The 27,286-nt window shown below is 58.0% G+C and overlaps 2 protein-coding genes and 1 long non-coding RNA gene across 4 annotated transcripts in view; 2 read left to right on the top strand and 1 right to left on the bottom strand.

Annotated features, from left to right (window-relative positions):
* Nucleotides 1–20,311, top strand: part of SH2B3 (SH2B adaptor protein 3) — a 31,861-nt gene extending 11,550 nt beyond the window's left edge. Inside the window, exons 3-8 of the mRNA XM_090290911.1 lie at nt 18,686–18,787; nt 18,869–18,960; nt 19,047–19,141; nt 19,254–19,468; nt 19,555–19,726; nt 19,855–20,311. Coding sequence (XP_090147037.1) covers nt 18,686–18,787; nt 18,869–18,960; nt 19,047–19,141; nt 19,254–19,468; nt 19,555–19,726; nt 19,855–20,150 — 972 coding nt within the window. The 3' untranslated portion in view covers nt 20,151–20,311. The remainder of the gene's footprint in view (nt 1–18,685; nt 18,788–18,868; nt 18,961–19,046; nt 19,142–19,253; nt 19,469–19,554; nt 19,727–19,854) is intronic.
* A 63-nt stretch (nt 20,312–20,374) lies between these two features.
* Nucleotides 20,375–23,162, top strand: LOC149996803 (uncharacterized). The gene is made up of 2 exons (XR_016513953.1): nt 20,375–20,651; nt 21,757–23,162. It is a non-coding gene; the product is annotated as an uncharacterized LOC149996803 (long non-coding RNA).
* Nucleotides 23,163–24,327: 1,165 nt separating this feature from the next.
* Nucleotides 24,328–27,286, bottom strand: part of ATXN2 (ataxin 2) — an 80,945-nt gene continuing 77,986 nt past the window's right edge. For both annotated transcript variants that reach the window (XM_090290913.1, XM_090290912.1), the window contains exons 24-25: nt 25,244–25,412; nt 24,328–24,417 (exon numbers count right to left, since the gene is read on the bottom strand). In XM_090290913.1, coding sequence (XP_090147039.1) covers nt 24,389–24,417; nt 25,244–25,412 — 198 coding nt within the window. In that variant the 3' untranslated portion in view covers nt 24,328–24,388. The remainder of the gene's footprint in view (nt 24,418–25,243; nt 25,413–27,286) is intronic.

Below are 27,286 nucleotides of genomic sequence, written 5' to 3' on the forward strand. Positions count from 1 at the left end.
CGCACACACACACCCATGCTTTGCAGGTGTCCTATTTTCTTTCAAGTTTTAACAGATTTGTCCTTTCCCTTTGCAACCGTTCAATTCCAGCTGTGCAGTTGAGACGGAACCTGGTCCGTCTCTGACTCGGGTGTATCAGGTTGGTGGGACGTTGTGTTTTCAGGAATTCCTTTCTCTCTGTGGTCCTGTTCGGTGCCAGAGAGCGAGCAAAGCAGCCGCGATCCCAGCCCCAGGGTCGCAGCCTCGGTCAGGAGACTGACAGTGATTTGTTCATGTGTTCAACAGACTGAGTGCCTGCTGTGGACCAGGCACCTGCTGGGTGCGGGGGGCACTGGGTGCACGTGGGGCTGTTGACAGAGTAAACCTACAGGTGGGCAGGGAATTGCAAATCCACACTGTGTTCTGGAGGCAGAGCAGGGGGGCCCCAGTGAGGGAACCAAGGGGCCCTAATGGGCGGTCGGGCCGGGGCGTTGTCAGAGTCCTCGTGTGTGAAGTGACCGTCTCTAACTTCACTGCGGCGTCACGTGCACACACTCAAGTGTGGGACATGCACCTGAGGCTCCATGAGTTGTGTGTGTGTAGGGGGCTCCCTGAGTCAGTAACCCCCACCGACATGTCTCTGTTCTTGAACTTCACGTAAGTGGAGTCCGGTGGCACAGGGTTGTAGAGACCGTGCGTGTTCCCGTGTGTGCAGCTGGTCATTGCTTTTCACCGCTGAGTAGCATTTCACTGTGGACACACCACGGTTGGTTTACCCGTCACCGGTCGGGGGACATTTGGGTCACTTCCGCTTTGGCACTGGGATGGATAATGCTGCCGTGAAAGTGGCGTGTCGGTCTGTGTGTGGACAAATGTTGCCGTCGCTCTGAGGGCGAGTCCTAGAAGTGCGTTTGCTAGGTCACACGGGAAGTGCGGGTTCAACTGGATGAGAAACGTCTAAACTTTTCCAGCGGGGCTGCCGGACTGTGGCCGTGAGTCTCACTTCAGCCCTTCTGGTGGGGGGGGGGACCCGTGTCTCCCGCCGCCTCAGACTGGTGCGTTCTCCCGGGGCCCCCGGACGTTAAGCCCCTTCTGCTGCGTTTGCTGGATATCGGGCCGGATGCCCGTGAAGGGCTCGTTGTTGTTACTGAGCTGTGCACTTGTCATTGATCTGCAGGAGTTTTTATATGTTCTGGGTACACCTCCTTTGTATTGTAGACGTCATCTCCCACCCAGTGGGTTGGTTGCTTTTCTCCACCTTTAAAAATGGAGCCTTCTCATGAACAGAAGTTCTCCATTTTAACGAAGCCTGGTTTATCAATTGCATTCCTTTATGGTTAGTAATTTTTGTGTCCTGTTTAAGAAATCCTTGCCTACCCAGGGTCGTGACGCCCTTCCTTGGCTTTTCTTTTAGCAGCGTGATTGTTTGGGTGCCCCCATTTTGAACCATGACCCACCTTGAATGGGTTCCTGCGTACGGGGTGTGAGGCGGGCGTGGGGGGGGGGGCACGATTCTTCGTGTTACGGTGCCATTTGTGGAAGTGCTGCTTTCCTCCGGCACCTGGTGTCCGTCTGTGTGTTCTGGACCCTTCTGTCCCCTTGGCCTGTGTGTCTGTCCTCGTGCCAACACCCCACTGTCTAATTTCCAAGTTTCATAGTGAGTCTTGAGAAGGTAACCGGACTGAGATCTGAACCCCGAGGTAAGACTCTCTGGGTGTCCCAGGCGGAAGGAACAGCGTCCGCAAGGCCCGGAGATGGGGAGAGCGCTTCGCGTGTTTTGAAGAAAGAGTAATAGGTGAAGTCGGTGTGGGGGGAGCGGAGAGAGAGGATGGGCTGTGGGGGCCTCTGTGAGGGCAGGGGTTCCCGTTGGCGTTTTATTCCAAACACAATGGGAAGCCGTTGGGAAAAACACAAGCGCAGACGAAAGCTGGGTTTTCGCGTCACCGCCAAAGCCTGTGGCCAGACACGCTCCCCAGCTGCCTGGCAGTGCGGGGTCCCTACAGAACTTCGCTCTCACCACTGCCGCTGCCTACAGTGAGCGGTCCCGGAACACCGGCTGTCAGGAGTCAGATGGGCCGCGCTGGAATAATGGGCTGGTTCTTTCCCGTCCTGGAGGCCGGGGGCGAGTGCCGTCAGAGTCCTGGGCCTCAGTTTCCTCCTCCGTACAAGGGGCCTATTCATAGCGCCCGCATCGTGCGGCTCATGTGTTAACTGGGAAGAGCATCTGCTGAGAGCCTGGCGGGGGCGGGGAGCGCTCGGTGTTGTCCCTCTGGTTGCCATGGTGATGACTCTGGGGCTGGGAACACAGATTTATAGCCAGTGTTGGTCCGGGTCCCGCCGAGGCTCCTGTTTCTGGGGCTCAGCAGCGGGGGGCTGGCCCTGGGGCAGCCGGGCCCCGGGGGAGGCACCGAGGTGTGTGCGGCTCGCCCCTCTGCCCATGCCGCCCCGGGCACTCTCCTAGGCTGGGCGGCTGCCGTGGAACCTGGAGTGTGGCCTCCCCAGCCCCTCCGCAGCGTCTGGCCCGACTGGGAGCTGGGTCCCAGCTGTGCGTCGGCCCTGGGCCGTCCCCTCCCCACTCAGAACCTCAGTCTACCCACCTGTAAAGTGGGGTCATTCTGAGGGCTGTGGTGGGAGGGGGCTCCTTGTTCCTAGGCGTGCAGGGGGCTGGCGGGGACCCCCAGGGCTATCTCCCAAGGTCCAAGGAGGGGGCGGAGCAGTCAGGGCGGCATCCCTGCAGGCAGACAGGAGGTGGGGTGGCCCTCCCTTCCCCTGCATGCTGGCCTGGGGGTGGGAGGCTGGGGTTTGCTTCCACTAGAGGGGGGTCGTTGAAGGCCCCTGGGCAGGCCGCGTCCTCAGAGATGAGAGAAGGTGGCAGTCTTAAAAGATCTGGGTGAGAGAGTCCCAGGCTGAAAGGCGGCAGGTACGCAGGCCCTGGGGGGAGGGGCCCGGACCAGGAGTCTCTGAGGAACAGCCTGACAGCCAGGGGTGCAGTGGGGCGAGCGAGGTGCGGGGACGTTGGAGGAGTGGCTTTCCCTGCGGCCGGCTGTGTGGGCGTGGGGACCGGGGGAGGCTTTGGGCCCCGAGGGGCTGAGACGCATGCTGCCCAGCCGAGGGAGGGCTGCCTGGGGACTCCCAGCCTCAGAGTGGCCGCAGGAGAGGGGGCGGGGTTCTGCTCCGAGCAGATCCTCTGGTTGCCTCGCTTCCCGTGGCACCTTCCTCCCTCTGCTGCCCCTGGTCCCGAGAGGTCCCCACTCCCTAGGCCCAGCCACCCTCCTGAACCAGCCGCCTCAAGCCGGAGGGTGCAGGGTGCCCGCCCGGCCAGGCCTGGGATGCGCTACCTTGCTCTCGGCCATTGAAAGAAAAATAAGAAGTGGGATTGGTTGCTAATATTTAAAAACACAAAATGGAGAGATTCCACGTAAAAACCCGGATTCCTGGTTTCTCTTACGGAATCGGTGGGTCCGGCAGCAGGGGGCCTGGGGCGCCTGGACACGCGGGAGGAGCCCACCTGGTCCCACCCTCACACGCATGTAGTCCAGCCAGGGAGACAGCCTGGGGGACTGGGTTTGTGACAAAAGGCAACCCAGGCCTCGGACCCCCTCAGCTCCCTGCCGTGCCTGCGGTCGGCCTGGCGGCAGGCCCCGCCACACGGGCAGTGGGTGCTCACGAGAGCCTGGGTGAGCACCTAGCAGCTCCCAGGGTGCCGGCCGTGTGGGCTCAGCCGCCCCAACGCCCACCGCGACCCGTCAGGGTTGACCCCGGCTCTGCGCCGACTTCGCCGACAGGACACTGAAGCAGAAGTGGCGGTGGCGGGGCCGCTGGGGCCTGCGCCTGGAGCCACCCCGAGTGTGGGAAAGGGGAAGCAGAAGGAAAGGGACGTCCGTCCGCTGGAGGCCCGGCGGTTTCCTCGAGGCAAGAGTGTGAGCAGGAGGAAGAGGAGGCGGAGGAGGGCCAGGCAGGAAGCCGCAGGCCGGGCGGCAGCTGCTGCGGCTGCTGCCCCTGCCCCTCTGGGTGGGAAAGGCTCTGCCCTCCCTCTCTGTGTCCCCGTTTTCTCCACGCCGGGGAGCCGGGCCCGGCACCGTCCGTCCCGCAGCAACGCTCGGCTGCTTAGTTATCATCACTTTTGTTAGTTGTTTTTGACGTGACATGTACCACATTTGACAGATGCCATGGAATCACGCCGGCCCGTGTGGTGTGGGGACAATGATGAGGCATCCCACAGGTCAGGAGACTGGGGCACAGGGAAGTAGAGAGACGTGTCCAAGGCCACACAGCTGCGAGGCGGCAGCACTCAGCACCGAGTCCTGTGTCTAGGTCCCCAAACGGGCAGAGACACCACCCCGCCCGCCCCCTTCAGCCTGGTGGCTCCTCATGGGCCACAGCCCTGGTGTCCCAGTGGAGAGACAGGGGCTTCCGAGGCCAGCGGCTCCCCAGCAGCCCCTCTCCCGGGAAAACCAAGGGCAGAGGCTTGTAGGGAGACAATGAGGTTCCGTCCTTGCCTGGCCCTGGCTGCTTTGTGGCCCACGCGGGTCCCTGCCCCTCTCTAAGCTGTGAAACGGGCAACCAGGGGGCTTAATCTTGGCCTCCGGGGCTGGTGGGGGGAGGCAGGAAGGGGTGCTGGTGGGCAGGGCTCCCCTGGGGCTGCCAGCCGCACGCATGGCCCCCCCATCTGGCCCTTATTGGGGTTCCACGTAAGATCGTTTTTGAAAACTGCTTTGCGCTGAGAAGAAGCCCGACCACGCAGAAGCCGCGGGCAGATGCTATCAGCGAGCTTCCTTTCAGCTTGAACCCTGTGAATCCGCAGACTAGAAAGGGCCCCGATTCCAACAGGGCAAGGACGGGGACGATATTCGTTTATTATCGTTTATTAAAGTCCCGGGCATCTCTGGGGGCTGTTCCACGTCCCCTCCTGCTCCGCAGGGTGTGTGTGCCGCTGCCAGCTAGCTTCTTGGAAATTGGTCTCCTATTTTTGTCGGTTTAGGGGACTGGGTCTGGGGACGAGACCGTCACTGTGCAGTCCGGGCTGCAGACCGGTGCCAGGGAAAGGTTCGGTTGACACCTGGGCCTCTCTGAGCCTGTCCCCCAGTCTGGAAAATGGAATGTCAGTCCTTGCCGTGCTGAGTGACTCTGAGTCAAAACAGGCCCAGGGAGGGCCTGGCACGATGTCCCCTCCCTGAGAGGCAGAAGAGGGGGCTTCCTGTGTAGGAAGTGGCCAGAACCAGAGGTGGGTCCCTGGCCGCCCTCCCTGGGATGGGCAGCCACCTGGCTGGCCTCACAGTAGCCTGGCCTGGGCACCAGCTGACAAGCCCGCAAGCAGGGCGGGTGCTGCTGGAAATCCCCCACCCACTTCTTTGTGAATGGAAAGGAAACCAGAACGCACAAGAAGAGATCTCGGGTTCTGGGCGGCCAGCCCTCACGGTTGGGGGGGGAGCTTCCTCCCCCAGGGCAGGAGGGGCCGCTTCAGCTTCCTTTTTGGGGCCCCACACCCTTTTTTCCTACGTCCCCCTGAGCCGGGGAGGAGGCCACCGTGTTCCTCCGGCCACGGACCTCAGCCTCTGGAACCAGTGTGTGCCGGCGTACCCCCGGGGACTCTGGTCCTCACTCACCGGCTGTTGCCTGGGATCGCCCATCACAGGCCGGACCTGAATCCCGGGGCGCGCCGAGCGAGGGGTGGTGGAAGTGCCCCCGCAGCGGCAGAGAGAGAACCTTCTTGGGGAGCCATCTGCACCTGGGGCCCCCCTGCTCTGCCTCATCTCAAAGCTCCGTGTAATCTAGGAAACTAACTTGCCGAGGGCCTCCGAGTTGGAGTTCCTAATATTTTTGGCTTTCTTTTTTCCAGTTAATAAAGCTCATGGAAGAAATTATAGAAAAGTAACTGAAACACCACCCACAACCCCACTACCCAGCGAGAACCAGCGTTTCCATTGTGGGGGGGGGTCTTTGTAATCTCTCTCTTCTAGTCCGTTGACTTTGCCCCCAGATTGCAGCGCTTCCGACGCCCTCTCCCCAGGCTGCGGTGCCAGGCGCCGGCTTTGATGCCGGAAATGCAGGCGGGAGCTTTTGGGCAATACCCCCAGCCCCTGGCACTGACGTGTATCTGCCTGCTTTTTCTCCACTCACGTGTTTTGAGCAGTTTTCTGTTTTCTTAAACATTTTTTCAAGAATGTCTTTAAAATACTGGCTGCCCAGTATTTCATTTATACAGTTAGGCTATGATATATTTATCTGTTATTACCTAGACTCCTATTTTAATAATTTCTAACGTTTTTGCTCAGAGAGCTAGCCCTGTGATGACCCTCGTGTACATAAACCTTGGTGCTCCTCTGATTATTTCCTTAGGCGAAGTTCCTAGAAGGGGCTTGCTGGCCTGCGGGGGCTACAGGAGTTCCTCTAATGCTTAGTGTTACGGAGACGCATTTACATACTATAGAATTAACATGTCTAAAGTGCACAGTGGTCTTTAGTGTATTTGCAGAGTTGTGCAACCATCACTCTGACCTAATTTTAGGACATTTTCCTCATCTCAAAAAGAACTCTGCAGCCCTGGCTGCTGCGGCTCAGTGGATTGAGCGTCGGCCTGCGAACCAAGTGCCGCTGGTTCGATTCCCAGTCAGGGCACACGACTCGGTTGCACGTCAGGTCCCCAGTTGGGGGCGCGAGTGAGAGGCAACCGCACAGTGATGTTTCCCTCCCTCTCTTTCTCCTTTCCCCTCTCTCTAAAAATAAATAAATAAATAATTAAAAAAAAACAACCCTGTGCCCAGTAGCAGGCGTTCCCCAGCCCCAGCCCAGGCAACTGCTCAGCCACTTTGACTCTAGATTTGCCTCTCCGGTTCTTTTCCCATAAATGGAATCAGATGCTATGTGATCCTTTGTGACTGTTTTCTTTGACTTAGGGTAGTGTTTTCAAGGCTCACACTTTTCTAGTCCATTCCTCTCTGGGTGAACGTGCGGCTCCCACATCCGGGCTGGCGGGAGCAGCGCTGCCAAGAGCACCAGCGAGTCACAGCCTTTTTGCCGGAGGAGGGTCGTCCCGCTCTCAGTGTGTAAGAAACGCACCATCCGCGTTCCGCAATAGAACGTGCCGGGCTGGTGTGTGGTCCTGCGTGGGCGTGAGGTCTTGCTGCTCCTGGGTCTGTGGTGGAGTTGCTGGGTGATGTGCTAACTCTGTGTTTAGTATTTGAAGAACTAACCAAGCTGGTTCTCAAAGCGTCGAAACATTTATACTTCCCCGCCCTCAATTTCTCCACCTTCTTGCCAACACTTGTTGCTGTCTGTCCTTCAGATTAGAGCCGTCCTCATCCTCAAGTGTTCCCATCTGTGTTTCCTTGCTGGCTGACGGCCTTGGGCGTCTTTTCATGTGCTCATTAGCCATTCCTAACGCTTCTGAGATCTCCTTTTCTTTCTTTTTTAAATTATATTTTATTGATTATGCTACTACAGTTGTCCTGATTTTTCCTTATTTGCCGCCCTTCACCCAGCCCCCACACTCCCTCAGGCATTCCCCCACATTGCTCATGTCCACGGGTCAGGTGTATAAGTTCTTCGGCTGCTCCATTTCCTATGCTGTACTTTACATCCCCACGGCTATTCTGTACCTACCTATTTCTACTTCTTAATCCCCTCACCTCTTCACCCTCACACCCCCCTTCCTATATGGCAGCCATCGAAACGCTCTCTGCATCCATGATTCTGTCTCTGTTCTTGTTTGCTTAGTTGTTTTTTGTTTAAATTCAATTGTTGATAGATTTGTATTTTTTGCCATTTTATTCATAGTTTTGATCTTTTCCTTAAATAAATCCCTTTAACATTTCATATAATAATGGTTTGTGATGATAAACTCCTTAAGTTTTTTCTGGTCTGGGAAGCTCTTTATCTGCCCTTCGCTTCTAAATGATAGCTTTGCTGCGTAGAGCAATCTTGGCTCTAGGTCCCTGCTTTTCATGACTTTGAATATCTCTTGCCAATCCCTTCTATCTAGCCTGCAAAGTTTCTTTAGAGAAATCAGCTGACAGTCTTATGGGAACTCCCCTGTAGGTAACAGCTTTTCTCTTGCTGCATTTAAGATTCTCTCTTTATCTTTAACCTTTGGCATTTTCATTACACTGTGTCTTAGAGAGTGGGCCTCTTTGCATCCATCTTGTTTGGGACTCTGTGCTTCCTGGACTTGCACGTCAATTTCCTTCATCAAATTAGGGAAGTGATCTTTATTTTTTCAAATAGATTTCCAATTTCTTGCCCTTTCTCTTCTCCTTCTGGCACCCCTATGATGCAAATGTTGGACCTCTTGAAGTTGTCCCAGAGGCTGCTTATACTATCCTCATTTTTTGGATTTTTTCTTCTTGTTATCCTGATTGGTTGTTTTTTTTGCTTCCTTATGTTGCAAATCATTGATTTGATTCTCAGCTTCACCCACTCTACTGTTGTTTCCCTGTAATTGTTCTTTATTTCGATTAGTGTATCCTTTGTTTCTGAGTAGTTTTTTTATGCTGCTGAGGTTCTCACTGAGCTCCTTGAGCATCCTTATAACTGTTACAGAACCCCTGGGCTGCTCCAATTGAAAACAAACCCACGGGCTCTTTAGTTAGGGGTCCCATTGCCTGCCGCCAGAATTACAACTCTTAATAGTTCAGTTGAGTGAAAAGAAAATTTGTTTACTTAACAGTTACACATATCCTTGCCTCCCCGCTACCAAACCTAGCCAGTTTTAGGAAGGTCAGAAACACCGTTTCCCTACTTCCCAAACACAGTTCAGCTTTACCAGCGGCTGCCAATCATTCAATCTGATTGGGGAGGTCCTTTCTGTGCTGTGGTGCCCTTCAGCTCTCAGTACAAAACCGTTGGGATTCTCAGCCTCCTTGCAAACTGTCATCTTTCTGTAAACCGCGTGGACCTCCTCTCCTTCTCCAGAGCACCCCTGCGAACACCCGCCAGCGAGGGAGACAGCCCCAGACCGCGCCATCCCCCAAAAGTGTTCGCAGCTGCCTATATATCCCTGACTGCGTCCTCTGACGCAGTGGGTGTTGCCAACAGTTCTGACCATTCACAGAACCCCACGTAGGCTCTGTGTGCTTTCCATACCGTCCCCTGGTCCAAGACTTCTCCCATCCACCTGAGGCCTTGGAAGCATCCAAGCAATTTTGCGTAATGAAAGACACCAGCCACCAGCCTCAGGCGTGTGGAGGCATTCTGAAAGCTGCTTCCTTCCCATCCCCCAGCCGCAAACTCCGGGGATTTTTGGACTCCTTGTTTCTGTAACATAACTAGCATTTTAAATTGTGTATCTGATAGATTGCTTATCTCCATTTTGTTTAGCTCTTTTTCTGGAGTTTTTATCTGTTCTTTCATTTGGGCCATGTTTCTTTGTCTCCTTATTTTGGCAGCCCCCCTGTGTTTGTTTCTGTGTATTAGGTAGAGCTGCTTTGATTCCCTGTCTTGGTCGTGTGGCCTAATGGAGTAGGTGTCCTGTAGGGTCCAGTGGCACAGCCTCCCCTGTCACCCAAGCTGGGTACTCGAGGGTGAGCCATTTGTGTGGGCTGAGTACACCCTCCTCTTGTAGTTGAGCCTTGGTTGCTGTTGGCAGGTTAAGAGAAGGGATTTACGCAGGCCAGTCAGCTGCAAGGACTGGCTGTGACCACTGACCACCACCCTCCGCCCTCTGTGGAGCATCAGCTGTGCAAGGTCAGGGTGCTGGTGCTCCGACGTGGTCTGTAGCTGTCCAATGGGTGCACAGGCTCTGGGGTTTCCTGGGTGGTGCAGGCCAAGGTGAGCCCCCACCTGTGTTCTGCCCGGGGGCACCCGGCCTGAGCTGTAGAACAACCTGAGATGGCTGCTACCCGTGCTGGGCTTGGAGATTCCCAGGTGAAGCCAAGCTGGGGAGCTAGGCTGCCTGCTGGCAGTCAGGCCTGGGGCCACTTAGCAAGAGGCACGGGGGACGGAGGCTCACTGCGGCCAGCTGGTGCTTGTTTGAGAGGATTCAGGACGTTGTGCAGCAGGAGCCAAGCCCAGCCAGTCATATGGAAAAGCAGCGTGGGTGGGCCCGTAAATTGCGTAGGGCAGAGTCTCTGGGAATCTCCAAGGGGGGCTAAACAGTGTCAGCCAGGTTGATGAAGACTCAGATATGGCAGCAGCTTGCCGGCTCAGTCTGGATGGATGAGGTTTCTTTAATTTTGTAGTTGTCAGACTTCCATTCCACTTAATTTCTGACAGTTGTGAATGATGACTGTCCTATATTTTAGTTTTACTTTTGATGTGGTTGTGGGAAGAGGCGAGCCATGCCTGCCTGGCCGCCATCTTGACTGGAAGTCTCAGTCATCACCCCTCTTTTCTTTTTTTAAAGATTTTATTTATTCATTTTTAGAGAGTGGAGGGAGGGGGAGAGAGAGGGAGAGAAACATTGATGTGTGAGAGAAACATTGACTGGTGGCTCCTTGCACACCCCCAGACCGGGCACCTGGCCTGTAACCCAGGCATACGCCCTGACCGGGAATCGAACCAGCGACCTTTTGGTTCACATGTCTATGGTCAGTCCACTGAGCCACACCAGCCAGGGCTTGAGATCTCTTTTTCCAACAGCTTTCCCGAAAGGTTATACCTACTTATCTTCTCAGCACCGGTGGTGCCGGCACTGGGTGTTGGTTAAAAACCGTGGCGAACTCTTCTAGGTGAAAAGTGGTTATCTTGTCCCCTCTGACGACGAGGGGAACGAGATATAATTCACGTGCCACAAAATGGACTGTGTTAAAGTCACCCCAGAGGAAAACCCTGTACCTATTAGCAGTCCCACTTCCTGTCCCCACACTGTAGCCCCTAGCAACCAGTAATTGACTTTCTGTCCTTACTGCTCTTGACTGTTTCTCTTATGCTTCTTGCTCAGATGCGCTTTGTTTTGTGACTTGCAGGCCACTTACCGTGTGTGCTCGCCTCCTGCCTTGTCTGCCTTCTTCTGGCTGCCTGGCAGGAGTTCTCGGCTCCCTGTCACGTGTTGCAGAGATTTCCCTAGTTTGCCTTCGACTTTTCAGTTTTGATCCTGGGTTTCTTGGCTTATGGAGGTTTTTAAGTCTGGACAGTGAAATACTGTGATCTCTTCCTTCATGGTTTCATCCTTTGCTTTTTCTGCTCAGAAGGGCCTGGGATCAGATAATCACTTAGGTTTTGTTTTTCACTTTTAATTATTTAATCCAGCTGGCTTTTATTCTTTGCGGCTGGTGTGATTCCTTGTTTTTTTGATGTCAGTGAGAGGCTGTGTTTAAGGCACATCACGCAGTAACTGCTCACCAAACGCAGGCTAAAGGCAGAACAGCCAGGCCAGACTGAGCTCGGAAAGGCAGAGAGTGTCAGTGTGGCGGCCGCAGCTGTGACCTCCTGGCCGGCTTCTGGGGCTCCTGGCCCATTGTTTCTGTCAACTCAGCCTGAGACGCGCCGACTCTGAGCCTCCTGGCGTCCCGGCGCCCCCTGCGCCCCAGAGGCCCTTGCTGTCACCTCTTCTTCTGAATCATCATTCTTCGAAGGCAGCCGGTGGCCACCGTCCAGGGCTTTTGGGGATCTTGGTGGTGACAAGCCCCCCGCTTCTCCAGCTCACCCCCCCCACCCCACCGAGGCCAGTGACAGAGGTTATTTGTTGTTTTTTAACCACAACTTTTTCCACCCTCTGCAGGCTCAGAGCAGATGGTGGGTCTGGCCGGGCTGCGTGCTGGGTGGAGGGGCTTCCCCATTCTGGTCGGGCTCGGCAGCAGGGCTGGAGGGCGGGCACCCTGCTCAGGTCCCTGGGGGCTGAGCAGCTCTGGCACCCCTCTGGCCCTATGACACCCACCGTGCTTACCTGCAGGCTTCTGTGGGCCCACCTGTTTTTCTGGGGTGTGGGGTCCACAGAGCCCACAGGAAGGGCAAGGGGGCAGTACCAGGTTTGACACTGGGCACGTCCTGTCCCTGCTCAGGGCCCGGGACATGTGGCATGGCCTCTCAGAGCCATGGCCTCCCCTGCTGTCTGGAGGGGCTGACCACAGCCCAGCCCTCATGGCCTGGAGCGTCCTGGGACTCAGGTGGCCGTGAGTGGCACTAGGAGAGGAAAGCCTGAGCTGGGTAAAGGTGTGGGTGGGGACCCGGCGCACTGGCCTTGGGGCTCTGGCCACATGGGGATGGTGCGAGGCAGGGAGGAGTCCTGGCAGGGACGCCAGGAGCAGGATGTGGTCACTCAAGGTGCGGGCTGGTGGCAGTTGGCTTGCAGCAGGCTGAGGGGATGGGGCCGCTCTGGGCCTGCTGGGTGCTGGCCGGCACTTCCGAGGCCCCGTGCCCACGGTGACGGTCCAGGCCTGCAGGCAGCAGGGGTCATCGAGGCTGGTGGCTGAGCAGCCTGTGACAGCTCCCTCTTCACAGCAGCTCAGCTCCAAGGGCCGGACGGTCGTTTATCATCGTCACCCTAAGCCAAAGGTTCGGCAGGAATGGTGGCCTGTGCGGAGGGGACAAAGGCGGGAGGCGTCAGCTTGCGGCCTGGCTCCCTCCTTCCGGCCCCACGAGGCCCTGTCCCAGGCCGACCCACCCCAGGTGGAGCGGGAATGCGGCCTGGACTTCTGTCACCCTGAGGGGAGATAAGATGAGCCGGTGAAGGTGCCGGTGGGTGATCAGCTCCTTGGTTCGCCTGTTCGGTCAGGCCCGTGGGACTTTCAGGGCTGGCTCCTCTTAAGCCACGGTCACCCCCACCTTGGGTGTGGCCCCCCATGGACAGGCCTCAGAGCGGAAGTGCAGGCTGGCCCTCCCAGCTGGCTCCTCTGTCCCAGGGCGCCACCCGCAGCTCAGGATGGGTTGAGTGGCTGTGGGATCCCAGACTGTGTGTGTGTGTGTGTGTGTGTGTGTGTGTGTGTGTGTGTGTGTAGGGGGAGCTGTCTCTCTGTATGGGGGTCTCTGTCTCGGGGTGTTTGTCTCGGGGGGGGCAGGCCACTCCAGCATCTGAGAGGGGCTTTGTATCCCTGCCACTGTGATTCTGTGTGTGGGGGGTGGTCTCCGTCTCTCTGAGAGGGGCTTTGTGACTGTGTCACTGTGAGTCTGTCTGACGTGGGGGGGGACCCTGATGGGCCTGAGGGGGACCTCCCTGCAGGTGGGGTTTCAGATAGGCCCCCAGCCCGGCAGTCCCAGCATCTCTGGCTAATTACCACCCTCAGCCTCCTTGGGGCCTCAGAGGGTCCAACGCTCGGTCACTCAGGGTGTGCACTGGGGTAGCACCTGCCCAGAGGAGGGAGGTGAGATGATGGGGAGACCCTGTCTGTGAGCAGGCTGGTTACTTTGGGGGGGGGGCTGTGTCTCCAGTTTTCCTGGGGCTCAGGGTAGGTCTCTGTTTCTGGCACTTGGGGGGCTCTCATTTGCCAAGAAAGGAGGGAAGCTGACTTGATTCATGTGGCTTTTCTGGAAGTTTCTCTCATCCCTTTCCTGTTCCTCTGTGGAAACAGCCCAAGGGGGAGATCTGGCCTGTGGGGATGGGGTGGCGGCGGGGAGGCTGGAAGGTGCCTGCCGTTCCGTCTCCGCTTCACAGATGAGTTAACAAAAGCACAGAGAAGTGATGTGATTTGCTCAGGGGTCAGTCACACAGAAAAAGCGAGGGGCCCGGGGGTGGGGGCCTGTGGCTCTGGTCGGGGGCAGAGGAAGGAAGGGACCCGTGACCTGCGTTTCCAACGTTTGTTCAGTCCCTGGAACTGGCTCCCTGCCTGCAGTTTGCCCCCAGTGGAGCCTGGGAACACGGGTAAGATAACTCACCACACCCCACGCCTGCCTCTGCTCCCCAGACATCTGAGTGCTGGGGCCCCAGGCTGCCACCCGGCTACTCCCCATGCATGTGACAGACCCTCTCTAAGGACCTCCTCTGACCCAGACCCAGTGCAGGGCCCCAGCTGGGAACGAGGCCTGGCGCCCCTTCCCCACCCTCAGAGGAACTCCCAGTCAGCCGGTGGGGGCGGCCGCACACCAGGAAATCGTGGCCGGGCCCGATAAGCCCCAGGCGCAGGAATCGCTCCGCCGCGGAGTGACCAGAGAAGGCTCCCTGGAGGAGGGGAGGTGTTCTCGGCTAGGACCTGCAGCAGTGGGAGAGCAGGACCCTGTGGCTAGACAGACTGAGTCCTGGGCCCGAGACCCCTCCTATCCTCCCCCTGCTCATGGGAGGTCAGCAGGGCTCTGTCTGCTGTTACCCACGTCAGCTGGGGCTGCAGCTAGTGCTGCGCCCACGGCCCTGAAGCTTGGGCTCGGTGCCGCCCAGATGCCAACTCGAGGGCCTGGCTGCCGTGGCCAAGGCGTGGGGCTTGACCCTAGACCCCTGGCTGTGTACTGTCCTACTTCCTGTGCCCCCGCTACTCTTCAGGGCCTGCCGTGGCCTGGGGGGGTTCCAGATGCTGGGTGCTCTCTCCTCTCGGCTTTCCCTCAAAGAAAGGCTTCTTCAGTGGCCAGGTGGGCCACAGTGGATGGAACAAGGCCAATGTGAGGGTCCGGCCTGCCCATACCATGGAGCCCCGTGCCAGGCCCTTTGCTGTTCCATGCAGAGGGGGTGGTCAGAGCGGGGTCTGGCCCCACGGGCAGGCTCGCTCCTGTCGAGGGCATCAGCATGAGCTCCCACTTCCCCACTCTGCCTCAGAATAAGCCCAAACTGACGCCCCTGGCCTCCAGACCCCGTGGGGACTTCCGGGCCTCCTGTGACCACCTCACTGTGGGACCCAAAGACACACGTGCTTCCCCACCTCAGGGCATTCGCAAAGGCCATTCCAGGGCCTGGGAAGCCCAGCCCTGTTCTTAATGTAGCCACGGGCACCTTCACCGCTTCCCACCTCTGTCTGGGCCCTCACTGTCTCCTCCTGCTGGGTCTCCAGCGCCCTTGGGACACCAGAAGCTCCACGAGCCCAACACTGGGTGTGTTTTGTTCCCGTTGGGGCACCGGCACCTGGAGCTCAGAGAGGGTTTGGCCAGTCCCTCTGTTGGGGCCTCAAGGGTGTGAATGGGAACAGGCCCCACTCAGGGTGCTTGTGAGAACATAGCGGAGTAGGGTGCAGCCCTAGCCCCTTGGGAAACTCTGGAAGGGCCGTCCCTGGCCCCTGCGTCTCAGCACACAGGGAGCAGCAACAGGCGTCGGTAGTTTCCAGGGAAAGGCAGGAGGGCAAGCAAGGCCTGGAGGAACAGGGAAGGTCTGATCCAGTCAGCGCTCATCCGCCCCTGCAGGCAGAGCCGAGGCTCAAAGCCTCTCGGGTGGAAGCAGTGGGACCCTTAGGTCAGGGAGAGGCCAGGGACCAGGGGAACGCATGGGTGGAGGCAGAGCTGTCCACACCACCCTCCAGAGACGACAAACCTAGAGCCAGAACTTGCTCTGTCTTATGCACAAGTACAGGGAAGCTTCTGCCCAGTTATTAATGTCTACCGCCCTCTGCTCCTTCATGTTCTTTACTTTTTAAAAACAAACTCAGAGGCACCCAGGAAGTTCATTGAATTCTCTGCACAGTCACAGTGAAATATTTTATTTTCATGTAAACGACATTGCTTATTTTCCCTTTATCTTAGGGGTATATATATAGGTCACATTACATGTGAATTTCACCGCGGGATGGTAAAGGGGCGCGTCAGAAGCAGGATCTGTGTATAAGGCTGGGAGAGAGCAGGTCTGTGCCTGGCCTGGCCACTTGCAGAAGGAAGCTGTAGTGGACTCACGCAGGCTTTACCCGCCTCGGCTGGCCTCACCGTACCAGCCCTGCGAGGACAGGGGCTAATAAACAGCTCCACCTTATGGAGGACAAGACTAAGGCAGGAGGGCTGGGCCCCTTAGCCAGGGCTATACAAGAAATGGGAGGGCAGAACCCCGAGGCCCAGAGGGATAAGGGAATTTTAAGGCCCAGATGAGGCTCCCTGCAGAATGCAGGCCCTGCTGTGGGGAGTGTCAGAGCTGGCCTGCGTCTTTGTCTCTGAGCTTCCTAGCAGCCAGAGCGAGGAAATGGGTTCTTCCCATTGGAGTCACAGTGGCCACAGAACGAAGCCAGCTCTTTGAGCGCCGTGAGCTGAGAAGATCTGCTCCCAGGAGTGGATGCAGCGGGCTGTGGCGGTGGTTCTGCTGCGTGCACCACAGCTGCCTAGAGTGGTTCGGCTGTTCTGATCACCCTTTAAGCAGTGCGACGCTGAGGTGGGTCCGGAGCGCAGCTGCTTGCTGGCTCGGCTTGTTCTGTAGGGCAGGTGGACTAGGGCATGTGAGAGAAGGGGGACCTGGAGCCCCCGATGTTCCTGTAGCTGCTGACAGAGCCCCAGGGTTTGGGTTCGCTTCTCTCCATCACGGTTCTTTGTCAGCGCAGCGCTCAGCCTGGACGGCATCCACTGGTCCCTCCACAGAGCGGCCAGTGCTTCCGAGTCCCGTCTTCGCGCTCCCGCTTGCCCCTGCAATCTGGGGAGAGCTTCTCCCCACTCGCGGGCAGCTGGAGTCAGGTCCACTGGTTCAGATCCTAGCCTGGCACCCAGCGCTGTGTGACTGGTGGCAGACAGATGGGCCGAGCGGGGAGCTGGGGAGAGCCCGCACCATGCTCCCCCTGCAGGCAGACGGTGGCCAGGGGGTACGCATCCTCTGTGCAGCGCAGGCCTGGGTGCGGAGGGGGATCCTCTCTGCACCACTGCCCGCCAGGTCAGCAGTTCCTCGGCTGTGGGGGTGGGGCTGGCACGGAGGGCCCCACACTCAGAGTGAAACCAGCGGCTTTGCTGCTTAATCTCTGCGCTCACTGGGGCTGGGACCGGGGCCAGGCCTGGAGCAGAACTGAAAGGGAGACTAGGCCTGTTCCCCTCCTGGCCTGGCCTACTTCCTCTCAGTGATCCCGAGGCCGGGAGCCAGGGGGGAGGGTGCGGGCCAGGCAGGGCTGACTGCAGAGCAGAAGGAAGGAAATAGCCCTCTGTACCTTGCCCACTTTGCAGACAGGAAACAGAGGCTCCGAGGAACTGGCTGGCTGTGACAGCTGCCAGGGCAGAGGCCCCGCTCCCCACGTGCGCCGGGGTGGCCGTGCAGGTACTGTGCGAGGCTGCAGTGCGCCCCACACTGACTCCCCGGCTGAGAAACTGGGGTGCGGGGGACGTGGAGGAGCTGCCAAGGTGAAAAGCGCCGGGGCTGGGACTGCCTAGCTGTGCCACACCTCCGCTGTAACGTCAGTGAGAAGGCGCAGGGAACCCCGAGGACTGTCAGTGGCTCCCAGGGCTGCTGCTGCTGTGCCCGATCACTGGGTCCAGCTACGAGGGCAGGACCGGGACCCCCAAGAGACCTGCCATGGGGGGTGGGCCTGGGCCAGAAGGAACCCCGGTCTGACCAACTCTCTCTTACCAGGCTGCCTGCTGGCTTCCCTGCCGGTGAGGAGGGCTCTGAAAGCAGGCGGCCCGCTCTGGGGTCACAGCTTTGTATCGCAGGTGCCTGTCAAGTATATGCCTGCAGGGACCAGCTCTCACGCCACCTCTAGCAGAGGCAGCTCCTGGCCAAGAGGGGAGACTGGATCCCCCTAGGCTGCCTCTTGTTCCCACTGCCCCACCCTGTGCCGGCTTGTTAGGGCCGGGCCCATGGTGTCCCTGCGTGCGCCTGCCCCCCCCCCCCCCCGCCCTCGGGAGAAGAGCTGCAGGAGGCAGGTGCGCCCAGCTGGGCCTCCTCTGCCTGATCCCCAGCTCGTCTCTGGCTCCTCCCACCACCCTCTCCTTTGGCCTGTGCTGGATGCGTGGTCGCACGATCCCTGGAGAAACCATCTCATCAGTCTTATCACAAGAGGACGTAGAGGAGATGGGGATGCAGGACTGACCCCCCTTTGGCTCCTGGGTTCTAGGGCGCCCCGAGCCTCCCGCTCCTTAGGGACAGGCATCGGCAGGGTCAGCCCCGGCTCCAGCACAGCTCAGTCGGACCTAGAAGAAAGGCCTCCTGCTGGCAAAGGGTTTGGGGACCACTTCCCCCCCCACTCTGAACCCTGTGTGTGTTGGATGTGAGAGGAGACTGCTGGGCCCGGGGTTTGGCGTGGATTTCAGCTGCCTGTGACCGGGGCCCTCAGTGCCAGACTTTGCCCCTCGGGGCGCGCTGGCAGAAGCCCCAAAGGCTTGTGGTTAAGCTACTCTGCCAACCCCCACTTTGCAGCCAGATCAGCCCCTCCTTGTCCTGAGACTTGAAGGCAGGACAGATTAGTGAGGTTTGGGGAATGGATGTTCTAAGCATTCAAAACCTGATCTTCTCTTCCTGAGCCAAGTGGCTTCGCTTCCAAGATTTGCGTTTCTTCCGTAAGATCTAGTGATAGTATCTGCTTCCTGGGGCCAACGTTAGGCCAGAAGGAACCTTTTACTAGTGGGGAACCAACGGCATGATAGAGACTTGGGTCCCCTGGCAGAGCCAGTCAGCACCCTCATGTCCCCTCTCTGGGCTTGTGCTGGGGGTCGTGACGTGGCCGCACGAGGAGCTCTGGGCTCCCCCGGGGGGAAGAAGAGTCAGCGGGCAAGCACGGATCAGTGCCAGGCTGTCCACGTGTCCAGGGGAAGGGGGCTGGCCCTCAGCTCACAAGGCCCCTTGGGCATCTCAGGGGGCGGGGAGTGCTTCAGAGGCTAGGACGACCCTCTCTGCGGGCTCCTGCGAGCCAGAATGCCAGACCTTCCTCCGTTCTGGGGTGCCGCTCGGCGGGAAACGGAGGCCGGGGTGGGCGGAGGGCCATCAGGGACGAGCCTGAGTCTCTCTGCCTTGGTCTCCTAGAGTTCGAAGCCCAAGCTACAGGCAGCCTGCTCCAGCATCCAGGAGGTCCGGCGGTGCACCCGCCTCGAGCTGCCAGACCACCTCTACACCTTCGTGCTGAAGGTGAGTGATGGGGCGCTCTGACCCGGGGGCAGCGCATGCCCCTCGAGGATCCCACACAGCTGCTCCCTTCCACCCCACCAGGTGAAGGACCGGACAGACATCATCTTCGACGTGGGAGATGAGCAGCAGCTGAACTCATGGATGGCTGAGCTCCGGGAGTGCACAGGCCAAGGGTGAGGTCCCCCCCCCCACCTCCCCACACGGCTCTCCCTCCAGCCCCGATCTGCCCAGAGCCTAACCCCAGGCTCTTCTCCAGCAGGCTGGGGGGCGCAGACCCGGAGACGCCCGTTCCCTCGGCTCCGGAGCCCGGCTCGGCCAGCTCTCCCCGGGGGAGCACGGACTCCCTGAGCCAAGGTGAGTGGGTCTGGGCCGCTGTGCTCTGGCGTGTGCGGCCCCGGCCCCGGCCCCAGCCCAGGACGTCGGGCACCCACACGGGGTCACCATTACCACCCATCTTCCCTAGCAGGGGCTTCTCCTGGGGGGTTGCTGGACCCAGCCTGCCAGAAAACAGATCACTTCCTGTCCTGCTACCCCTGGTTCCACGGCCCCATCTCCCGAGTGAAGGCGGCGCAGCTGGTGCAGCTGCAGGGCGCTGACGCTCACGGAGTGTTCCTGGTGCGGCAGAGCGAGACGCGGCGTGGGGAGTACGTGCTCACGTTCAACTTCCAGGGCGTAGCCAAGGTACGGGGCCGGGCGCGGAGCGCACCCGCCCGGGGCGAGGCCCCGGAGGCCCCGCCTGAGCCGCCCCTCCCCTCCCCGCCCCGCAGCACCTGCGCCTGTCGCTGACCGAGCGCGGCCAGTGCCGCGTGCAGCACCTGCACTTCCCGTCCGTCATGGACATGCTGCGCCACTTCCAGCGCTCGCCCATCCCGCTCGAGTGCGGGGCCGCCTGCGACGTCCGCCTGTCCAGCTACGTGGTCGTGGTCTCCCAGCCCCCAGGTGGGAGCCCCGTGCTGCTGGGAAAGGGGGTGGCTGGCCCGGGGCCCCAGAGGTCTTGTTCTGTGTCCTTCCAACACCTGCCTGCCCGGTGAAGGCTGACAGTGTGGCCTCTCTGTCACTGTCCCCAGGTTCCTCCAACGCTGTCCTGTTCCCCTTCTCCCTCTCCCGCTGGGACTCGGAGCTGGGCCTCCCCCACCTTAGCCCTCCTGGCTGTCCGCGGGGGCTCGGCCCAGAGGGCCTCCCAGGCCGGGCCTCGCCCCCGGAGCAGATCTTCCACCTGGTGCCTTCGCCCGAGGAGCTGGCCAACAGCCTGCGGCACCTGGAGCCCGAGCCCGCCAGCCGAGCCCGGGACTCGGACTACGACCTGGACCCCTCGTCCCGGAGCCGCCTGCGGGCCATAGACAATCAGTACACGCCGCTCTGACAGGCCCCGCGCCCTGGAGGAGCGAGCCCGGCAGCACAGACGGGGCTCGTGAATGTAGCGCCCTCTCCTCCCTCCCGGAGGGCGGAGGGACCCTGTTAACTCGCCTTCCGGTTTGGATGTGACCCTTCTATTAGGCCTGTTAAAGGGCCCCCTAAGTTGCAGCCTGGCTTTCTCTTTATTGTTTACAGAGGTAGTTCTTGTCCGCAGATGCCGCCGACCCGGCCCCCGCCCCTCTCAGACGAGGTGGCGGGCGAAGGGCCAGAGCTGGCAGTAGAAACTCATTCTCTCTTTCACTGACACTGTCACAGCTGATGACGGACTTTCTGCTGGGGGTGGGGGGGGCATCAGGAAGCCCAAAACACTAACAAGCCCTGGATTCTCACGTCGTTTCCTGTTGCAGCTTCGGTCCACGTGGCAGCTGTGCGGCCCCCAGGTGACCTCGCCGCTCCTGCTTCAACACTCAGCCTTACGACTAAGCTCTGGCAGATGGACAGGCTAAAGGTCAAAAATGGTTTTAAACATTTTACCTCAGATAAATTTTTCAAAGGATTCAGGTCTCAAAACGAAACATTGCTTATTTCATTGTACTGTTTGAACGAGTGCCCATGGTCTTTGTAGTCAGACAGCTATGCAAACCCTACCTGACCGGCTCCCGGCCGAGCCAGCACGCTGGCTTCCTTGTCTACTGCAGCCTCAGGACAGTCACCTGCTGCTGAGTAGCCGCTGTCCTTCCTAAATGTGGAGAAGTGAAGTGTGTCACCCTTCCAGGAGAATCCAGGCAGTTACTGAAATAGGGTGGCAAGTTATAGTTCTACCCTGGTGCCTTACGAATAAAAAAAACTGGCTTCTGCTTTTATAGCAGCTTTGTGGCGAGACCTGAACGGAGGGGTGAGGGAGGGGTAAGCGAAAAGGGAAGAAGGGCTCCCGGGCCTTCCCGGCGCAGCCTTCCCCAGCAGCGCCGGCTCAGAGCTCCCCAGCGTTTAAGGCCTATTAACTTATCCTGCAGGGTTTTAGGCTCGTTCTTGAGCCAAAATGGAAGCTAGGACTCAGGCGCCGCAGCGCAGGAGGAACTCCTTCAGCAGCCCCGGCAGGGCTCTGTCCCAGCTGGTCGCGCCTCAGAGGACGAAGAGCCTGTGTGCGCGCGTGGGCACACGTCTCCAGCACCCGGGGAGGTCCTGCAGCCTGCGCTCCGTCTCCGCTTCCCTCACAGTGGGGCGGGCTCCCCCGCAGAGAAAGCTCGTGACGCCAGGGAGCAGGGACAGACTGAAGTCAGGGCTTCTGGGGCCGGCAGAGCCAGTCAGTGCAGCCAGGCTCACCGCAGGGGCTTCTAGGGACCTGGGGCCCAGCACAGTGCTGAGGTGTACAGATGCCCATCAGTTAAGAGGCTAAAATTAAACCCTGGCCTAAAACTACCTACTGACGGCCTTATCTGGGCTGAGGGTTTTGTCTGCTCCCCCCAGCCATATTCTGTACTCTAAGAGGTCAGACTTTTGCCTCTAGAATTTAATTTTCTGGTGGTGGTGTTATTTTGGGGGGGGGGGGGGGGCAAGTAGCCACCTCTTCACTTTTCTTTTAAAACCAACAACACTCCTGGGTGTTTTCACAGGTTGTAAAGCAGACCCAACCCTGATCCAGCTTTTTGGTCGTTGCTAAGGACACATTTCATACATAGGAAGCAGGTGTCTCTAGGTAATGAGTGATAAGCAAAGGGTGAACCAGATGAACAAGCACTGTTCTGACTTTCTCTTTTAAAGGAGAAAGCTCATCACAGAAAGTCAATGCTGACAAGTCACTGGTGCAGACAAGGGGTCAAACACAGACAATGAACCGAGCCAATCCCCGCCCTTCACAGCTGGGCTGTGACATCTTCGAGCCAGGGGCGCTCACTGCTTAGCCACCTCTCAGCACAGACTCCTCAGGCAGCACCCAGAGGCGTGCCTGACACAGTCAACTAGCAGCGTTGCCCCTGGTTACGAAGTTCAAGCTCAGACTGACAGAGTATTGGAAGTCACCCACCTGCATGTGAAATGTTCAAGAAAAGCATTTTTTCTAAACTTGTCCAAGCTACCAGGACAACGTAAATACACTCTGACAGAAAGCCCTGGCCTGGCCTGGGAAGAAGGGACGTGGGACCAGTGCCTCTCCCCTCTGCCAGAGCAGGTCGAGCTGGAAGAGGGGGAGCAGTGGGGCCCTCGGCCAGATGCCCTCGGAGTCACCCTGCTGGCTGCAGCCAGCCCACAGCGTGACAGCACGTGCCACCCTCCTTCCAGTCCTGAGGTGACCGCTGCTGGCAGCAAGAGGCCAAGCCAGCAGCCTCCACCGAGAGCCCACACTCTTAGTGCCAAAGGGACGGAAGCCCCACGAGCTCCCCAGCTATCTCTGATCACAGACACCAGGACAGCCTGGCCACTCCCAGCAGCATCGCTTCCTTAATCTGTCTGTAACAAACTAACAGTCACCAGCACCAAAGAATTAAGTCAACTAACCTGCCTTGAATTTTAGACCAGCAATCCATATGGCTTTATCTGGTATAAATCTTCTGCCTTTGATCATTTCTGGACCGTGTAGGAAAAAGGAATAGCAATCATTAAAATCTTAGACCTGAGAACACTATTTTTATATTAACAGTTTCTTAACCTAAAATCAAGGCCTCGAACCCTTCCCTTCCCTACGAGTTTGCCTGCGGTTTCTTCCTGCTTTCCTTCAGGGCTAAGCCTCTTGTCGCAAATGTCACGTGAGCGCTGACATCTCCCACAGGCTACAGGCACTTGTAGTGTGTCATCCCCTGCCTCTTAACAAGGACACATCTGACATCCAGTGTTTGGTTGGAATAAGAGCACATTGTAACAACACAAAACATGGACTCATCTTATATCATTACAGGCAGAAGGTATTGGGCAAATTTTTATGTATTGTTTATGTACTGTACAAGTAACTTATTCTTGAATAATGCAAATTTTGCTATAATGTACAAATTGCTACATATGAATTAAAAAGTTTTCAGAACCTTGACTTGTTGCCAACAGTATGTAAAAGCTCTACCCATCACGGCCGTGGCCCATGAAGTCCTTGCCTTGCTGCTACGCTCGCCTTTCCCTTTGTCCCCCTCCCAGCGAGGGGGGACGTTAACAAATGCTTAGGAGTCTGCAGCCATGAGCTGCTCGGTACCTCACTGAGCTTCTGCCTTCTGGGTTTCTTTATCACAGCCCCCCCCTTTAAATGAATTTTTATTTTTCATTTACAATCGACATACAATAATTATATTAATGTCAGGTGTATCACAGCTTTTTAAAAAAGTATCTCCTGCCCCCTACTGGTAAACCAGACAGATGCCTGAATCAGGACTACTCACAACACAGTCCTCTGGGTCCCGGAGGTATTAAAAAGGACGCTTACAGAATCAAGTGTCAGGCTGAGGACGCGGACTTCAGCGCTGCCCACCTCTGGCCAGCCTTCCTCCTTCGGAAGCAGATCTCTGTCCACCAAAGAGAATGCGTAAAAGAGTCTTGTCTTTTTCTAGAGACCTTGAACCAGAACTAAAGGTGAAAAAAAAGCATTTGACACCTAACCTTCTAGAATATGAAGGAACCACACTCAGCCCTCCTGCCTTGATATTAACCAGTAGCTTACACAAACACACACTAACTGGATATCAGTTTTTAAAACTTTTTTTATTTTTTGATTTTTTTTAAAGTTTTTATTTTATATTATCTACAAAGTAAAAGTTTTTCCCTTAACTTAAAAGTTGAACCACTGTAGACAGTGATCACTTCATCAAACTTGATTTATAAATAATAATCCGTCAGTTTGACGGTAAGAATTTACTGAACCTTTGTCAAGTTTAGTAAAAGGGTGTTCCAAGTCTTGATTTTTTTTTTTTAGCAGTAATAGCAGCAAGAATCACTCTTGTTACTTTTGCTAGCTGATGTGTTCATGACTTTTGAGGGTCATTAAAAAATAAATAACTTCCAGTTTCAGCAAGCAGAGCTGGGGTACTTGCAGGACTCTGAGTCAGCGCATGGGGTTACGGAACAGCCCACAAGTTCCTAGATGCCTCTACTCGGTCCAAATATCTTCCACTGCAAGTGAACTGTTAGCGTTCCTATCGGATGTTACAAGAAATCAACATATATTTTTAAAAAACAAAATAAATGAAACTCTAGTTTTCTGTGCTTCCAGTTGGTAGAAGCAGTAGAAGGGAGGAGGGAATTGGGCCTTTCGGTTCCTCCAGGGCAGCCTTACAGCTGCTGTGGGTGGTGGGCTTGTACTGTAAAAAAGAAAAGCGAATGTTTAAACAGAAAACTGGCAACACCGCACATCAGCCTAGTGTCTGCAGCACACGACTGTAAACTACCCTTGTGCTAGCTGAGCGAGATGCAGAACTTGGTTCACTTCCCCCCTCCCGTCTGCGCCAAAATGGGGAGGGGGAGGGGGTAGGTGGAAACAAACCGGTCAGACATAAAACCACTTCAGATAAAACTCCCACAAGGCTTGTCGCTCATGGGGTAGAAAAACAGGCCTTAACTTACCCCCTCCCCGAATCCTAGCCACGCACCAGCGCTGCCCCCACGGGAGCGGCTCGGCTGAGGCCGCACCGTGGCAGCCACCGAGCAGCAGAGCGCAGCCCCGGGGCCTTCTCTCCCTGTCGGGGCGGGGGCTGGGGCTGCTACTACTCTCCAAACCAATCCACACACAGCACTTGGTCATCAGGAGCCTTCTCCAGAGCTACAATCAAACTGTCGTGGCGGTCACCCCCCACGGCAGACTTTGGGGCTCAGGAAGGAAGACGCTGCCCTGTCCAGCCTGCCGTAAACCAGGAAGGCCGCCTGAGTCCTAAGCGTGCGTCAGCCCCACAGAATGCCGCGCTGCCGCCGCCCCTCACGCCAAACCCTGGCCCATCCGAACACACACAGACTCGGCTCCAGAAGCCTCCGGCCCTGCCACTGCCTGGGCGTCACAGTCCCTGCGGTGCGCACTGGCGGTCGTGCTCGGTCTCGACCACGGGGCTGGAAGCGCTGGCCCTGCCTGCCCTCCGACCTGTGCGAGCACAACGCTTCGGGGTGCCCGGCGGCCCCTGCACACACACGCCTCACCTGAAGGGTGCGTCATATAGGGGAAATGCGCTGTAGTCGAGACTGGAATGGGCTGTAGTGCACTTTGAGCGAGGGCGGCCTGGGGACCGCCGGGTGGCTGTGTCGTCATTAGCATCATTGGCGCATGGGCAGTTGGATGAGAAGGAACCATTCCTGACTGTACATGGGCCTGAAACAGAGAGCTCTTTTACGCATACAGGCAACATCTCCAGCTTACACGACACGTCAGCTGTGCTCCTTTCGGGGCGCTGGGGCTCTCAGGAAAGGGCAACAGTGGCTCTCGGGGCCCTTTCTCGTCTCCGGAGACACTCCCTAGGGGAACACCAACTGACCTACAGACAGGCTGCACCCTTCAGCAGCTCGATCCTGCACGGCTGAGGGAGCACGCGCCCAGGGAGCCTGGGCGAAGCCGGGGCTGCAGTGTCCTTGCCTTTAACGTTTCTGATCACTGGGTTCTATGAGTGGCAAGGTCTTGACAGAGATCAGGTCCCCGACCCAAGGGCCACATGTTCAACTTAAGACGCAAGATGCAATCATCAGAATCTGGCTTCCGTGTGGGGCCCGAAGCCGTCTTACACAGGACAGAAAGCAGACCATGGCCTTAGAAGAGGGACCGTCCAATTCTGCCCCCCACCCCGCGCCCGCCGCGCCCTGCCTGCTCACCAGCGCACCTTAGTGAAGCCCGGGTCGGGGCAGAGCGAGGGGGCCCCTGGGCCCCCACTGCTCACGCACACACTGGTGCAGCGGGCGGCCGGGCGGGGCGACAGGACAAAAGCCGGGCCGGCCCGACCCCCGACGCCCCTGTACCAAGCGGCAGCGAGCTCTAACGGGTCTCACTGTCAGGCCCGGAAGGCTCCCGCGGGCCCGAGGGGGCAGACGCCAGCCCGCGGGGCCACGAAAAGCCGGGTCCCCGCCTGCCGCACCGCGCACAGCCCCAGGCCACGGCGCGCCTCGGGGGAGACGCTGTTTTCGTTACCTTACACGCTCGCACGGGCCGCGGCACCCCCGGGCGGCCCTGTGTGGGTCTGTTCTGCCCGGTCCGCACAAAAGCACAGAAGTGAGGTTTGAGGAACCCCACCCCGTGTGACTTCACACGCCGCCTCAGCCACCAGCCGCTGCCAGCCACCTACAGGGCCCGGCCCGCAGCGGCCGCACCGGCACCCGCCCCACCGTCCAGGGCGCGCGTCCGCTGCAGCGCGCCACACCGCGGACACGTCCCGGAGCCGGGGAGCCCCGTGACGAGGTCACCTGAGAGCCAGCGCCAACTGAGTCGCACCTCTAGCCCCCACCGTGCCAGGGCCTCGGCGGCACCCAGTGCCACGTGAAGGGGGGCTCAGCGAGGCAGCCCGGCTCAGAGCCGCCCACGCGGGGTCACGAGCGCAGCAGAGACCCCGGGTCCCGCGGCCCCGGCCCTCACACCCCGCGCGGGCCTCGGCGCTGCGCTCCTCACCGCGACAAGCCCGCTGGGACCCCCCCCAACCCGCACCGGGCCTGCATCAGCAGCGGGTGCAGGCGGCAGCCACACCTGTCACCCCGGGAGGCCTACACGGGGGCTGCCCGTTAGGGGGATGTGAAGGCCTGGGTGCTTTCGGCTTCGTTACCCCGCACCAGCGTGCGGGGCCAAGCCTCTTCAAGAAGTACAGCATATTCCCAAAGCCGCTGTGCGGGTAACCAGAGAAAACGAGAGATTTCTCTGGAATTTATGTGACACACATTCAAGCTGACAAGCCCAGGGCAGTCAGAGACCTGAAAATCTGTTAGGGTTCCCCCCTCCCTGCCACACTTCGTGTGTGCATGTGCGAGAGAGAGAGAGAGATGATCTATCTATAGATGTCCTTATCTATATGTCCATACGTGGACATCTATAGACACATAATCTCTGGAGCTACTTAAACACAGCAAAGGAGACACCGGAGGCAAGGAGGACAGGGCTGCGTTCCCGAGTCAGAGATGTTTACACGGCCTCAGTGGGAAACGTCCAGGGACTGACCACTCAGCCACTTCACTGATCCCATTACAAAACCACACGAACGTCCATTTAGG

Source organism: Furipterus horrens, unplaced genomic scaffold, assembly GCF_987537825.1.
Source record: "Furipterus horrens unplaced genomic scaffold, mFurHor1.1.pri manual_scaffold_11, whole genome shotgun sequence".
In the NCBI taxonomy this organism is placed as follows: domain Eukaryota; kingdom Metazoa; phylum Chordata; class Mammalia; order Chiroptera; family Furipteridae; genus Furipterus; species Furipterus horrens.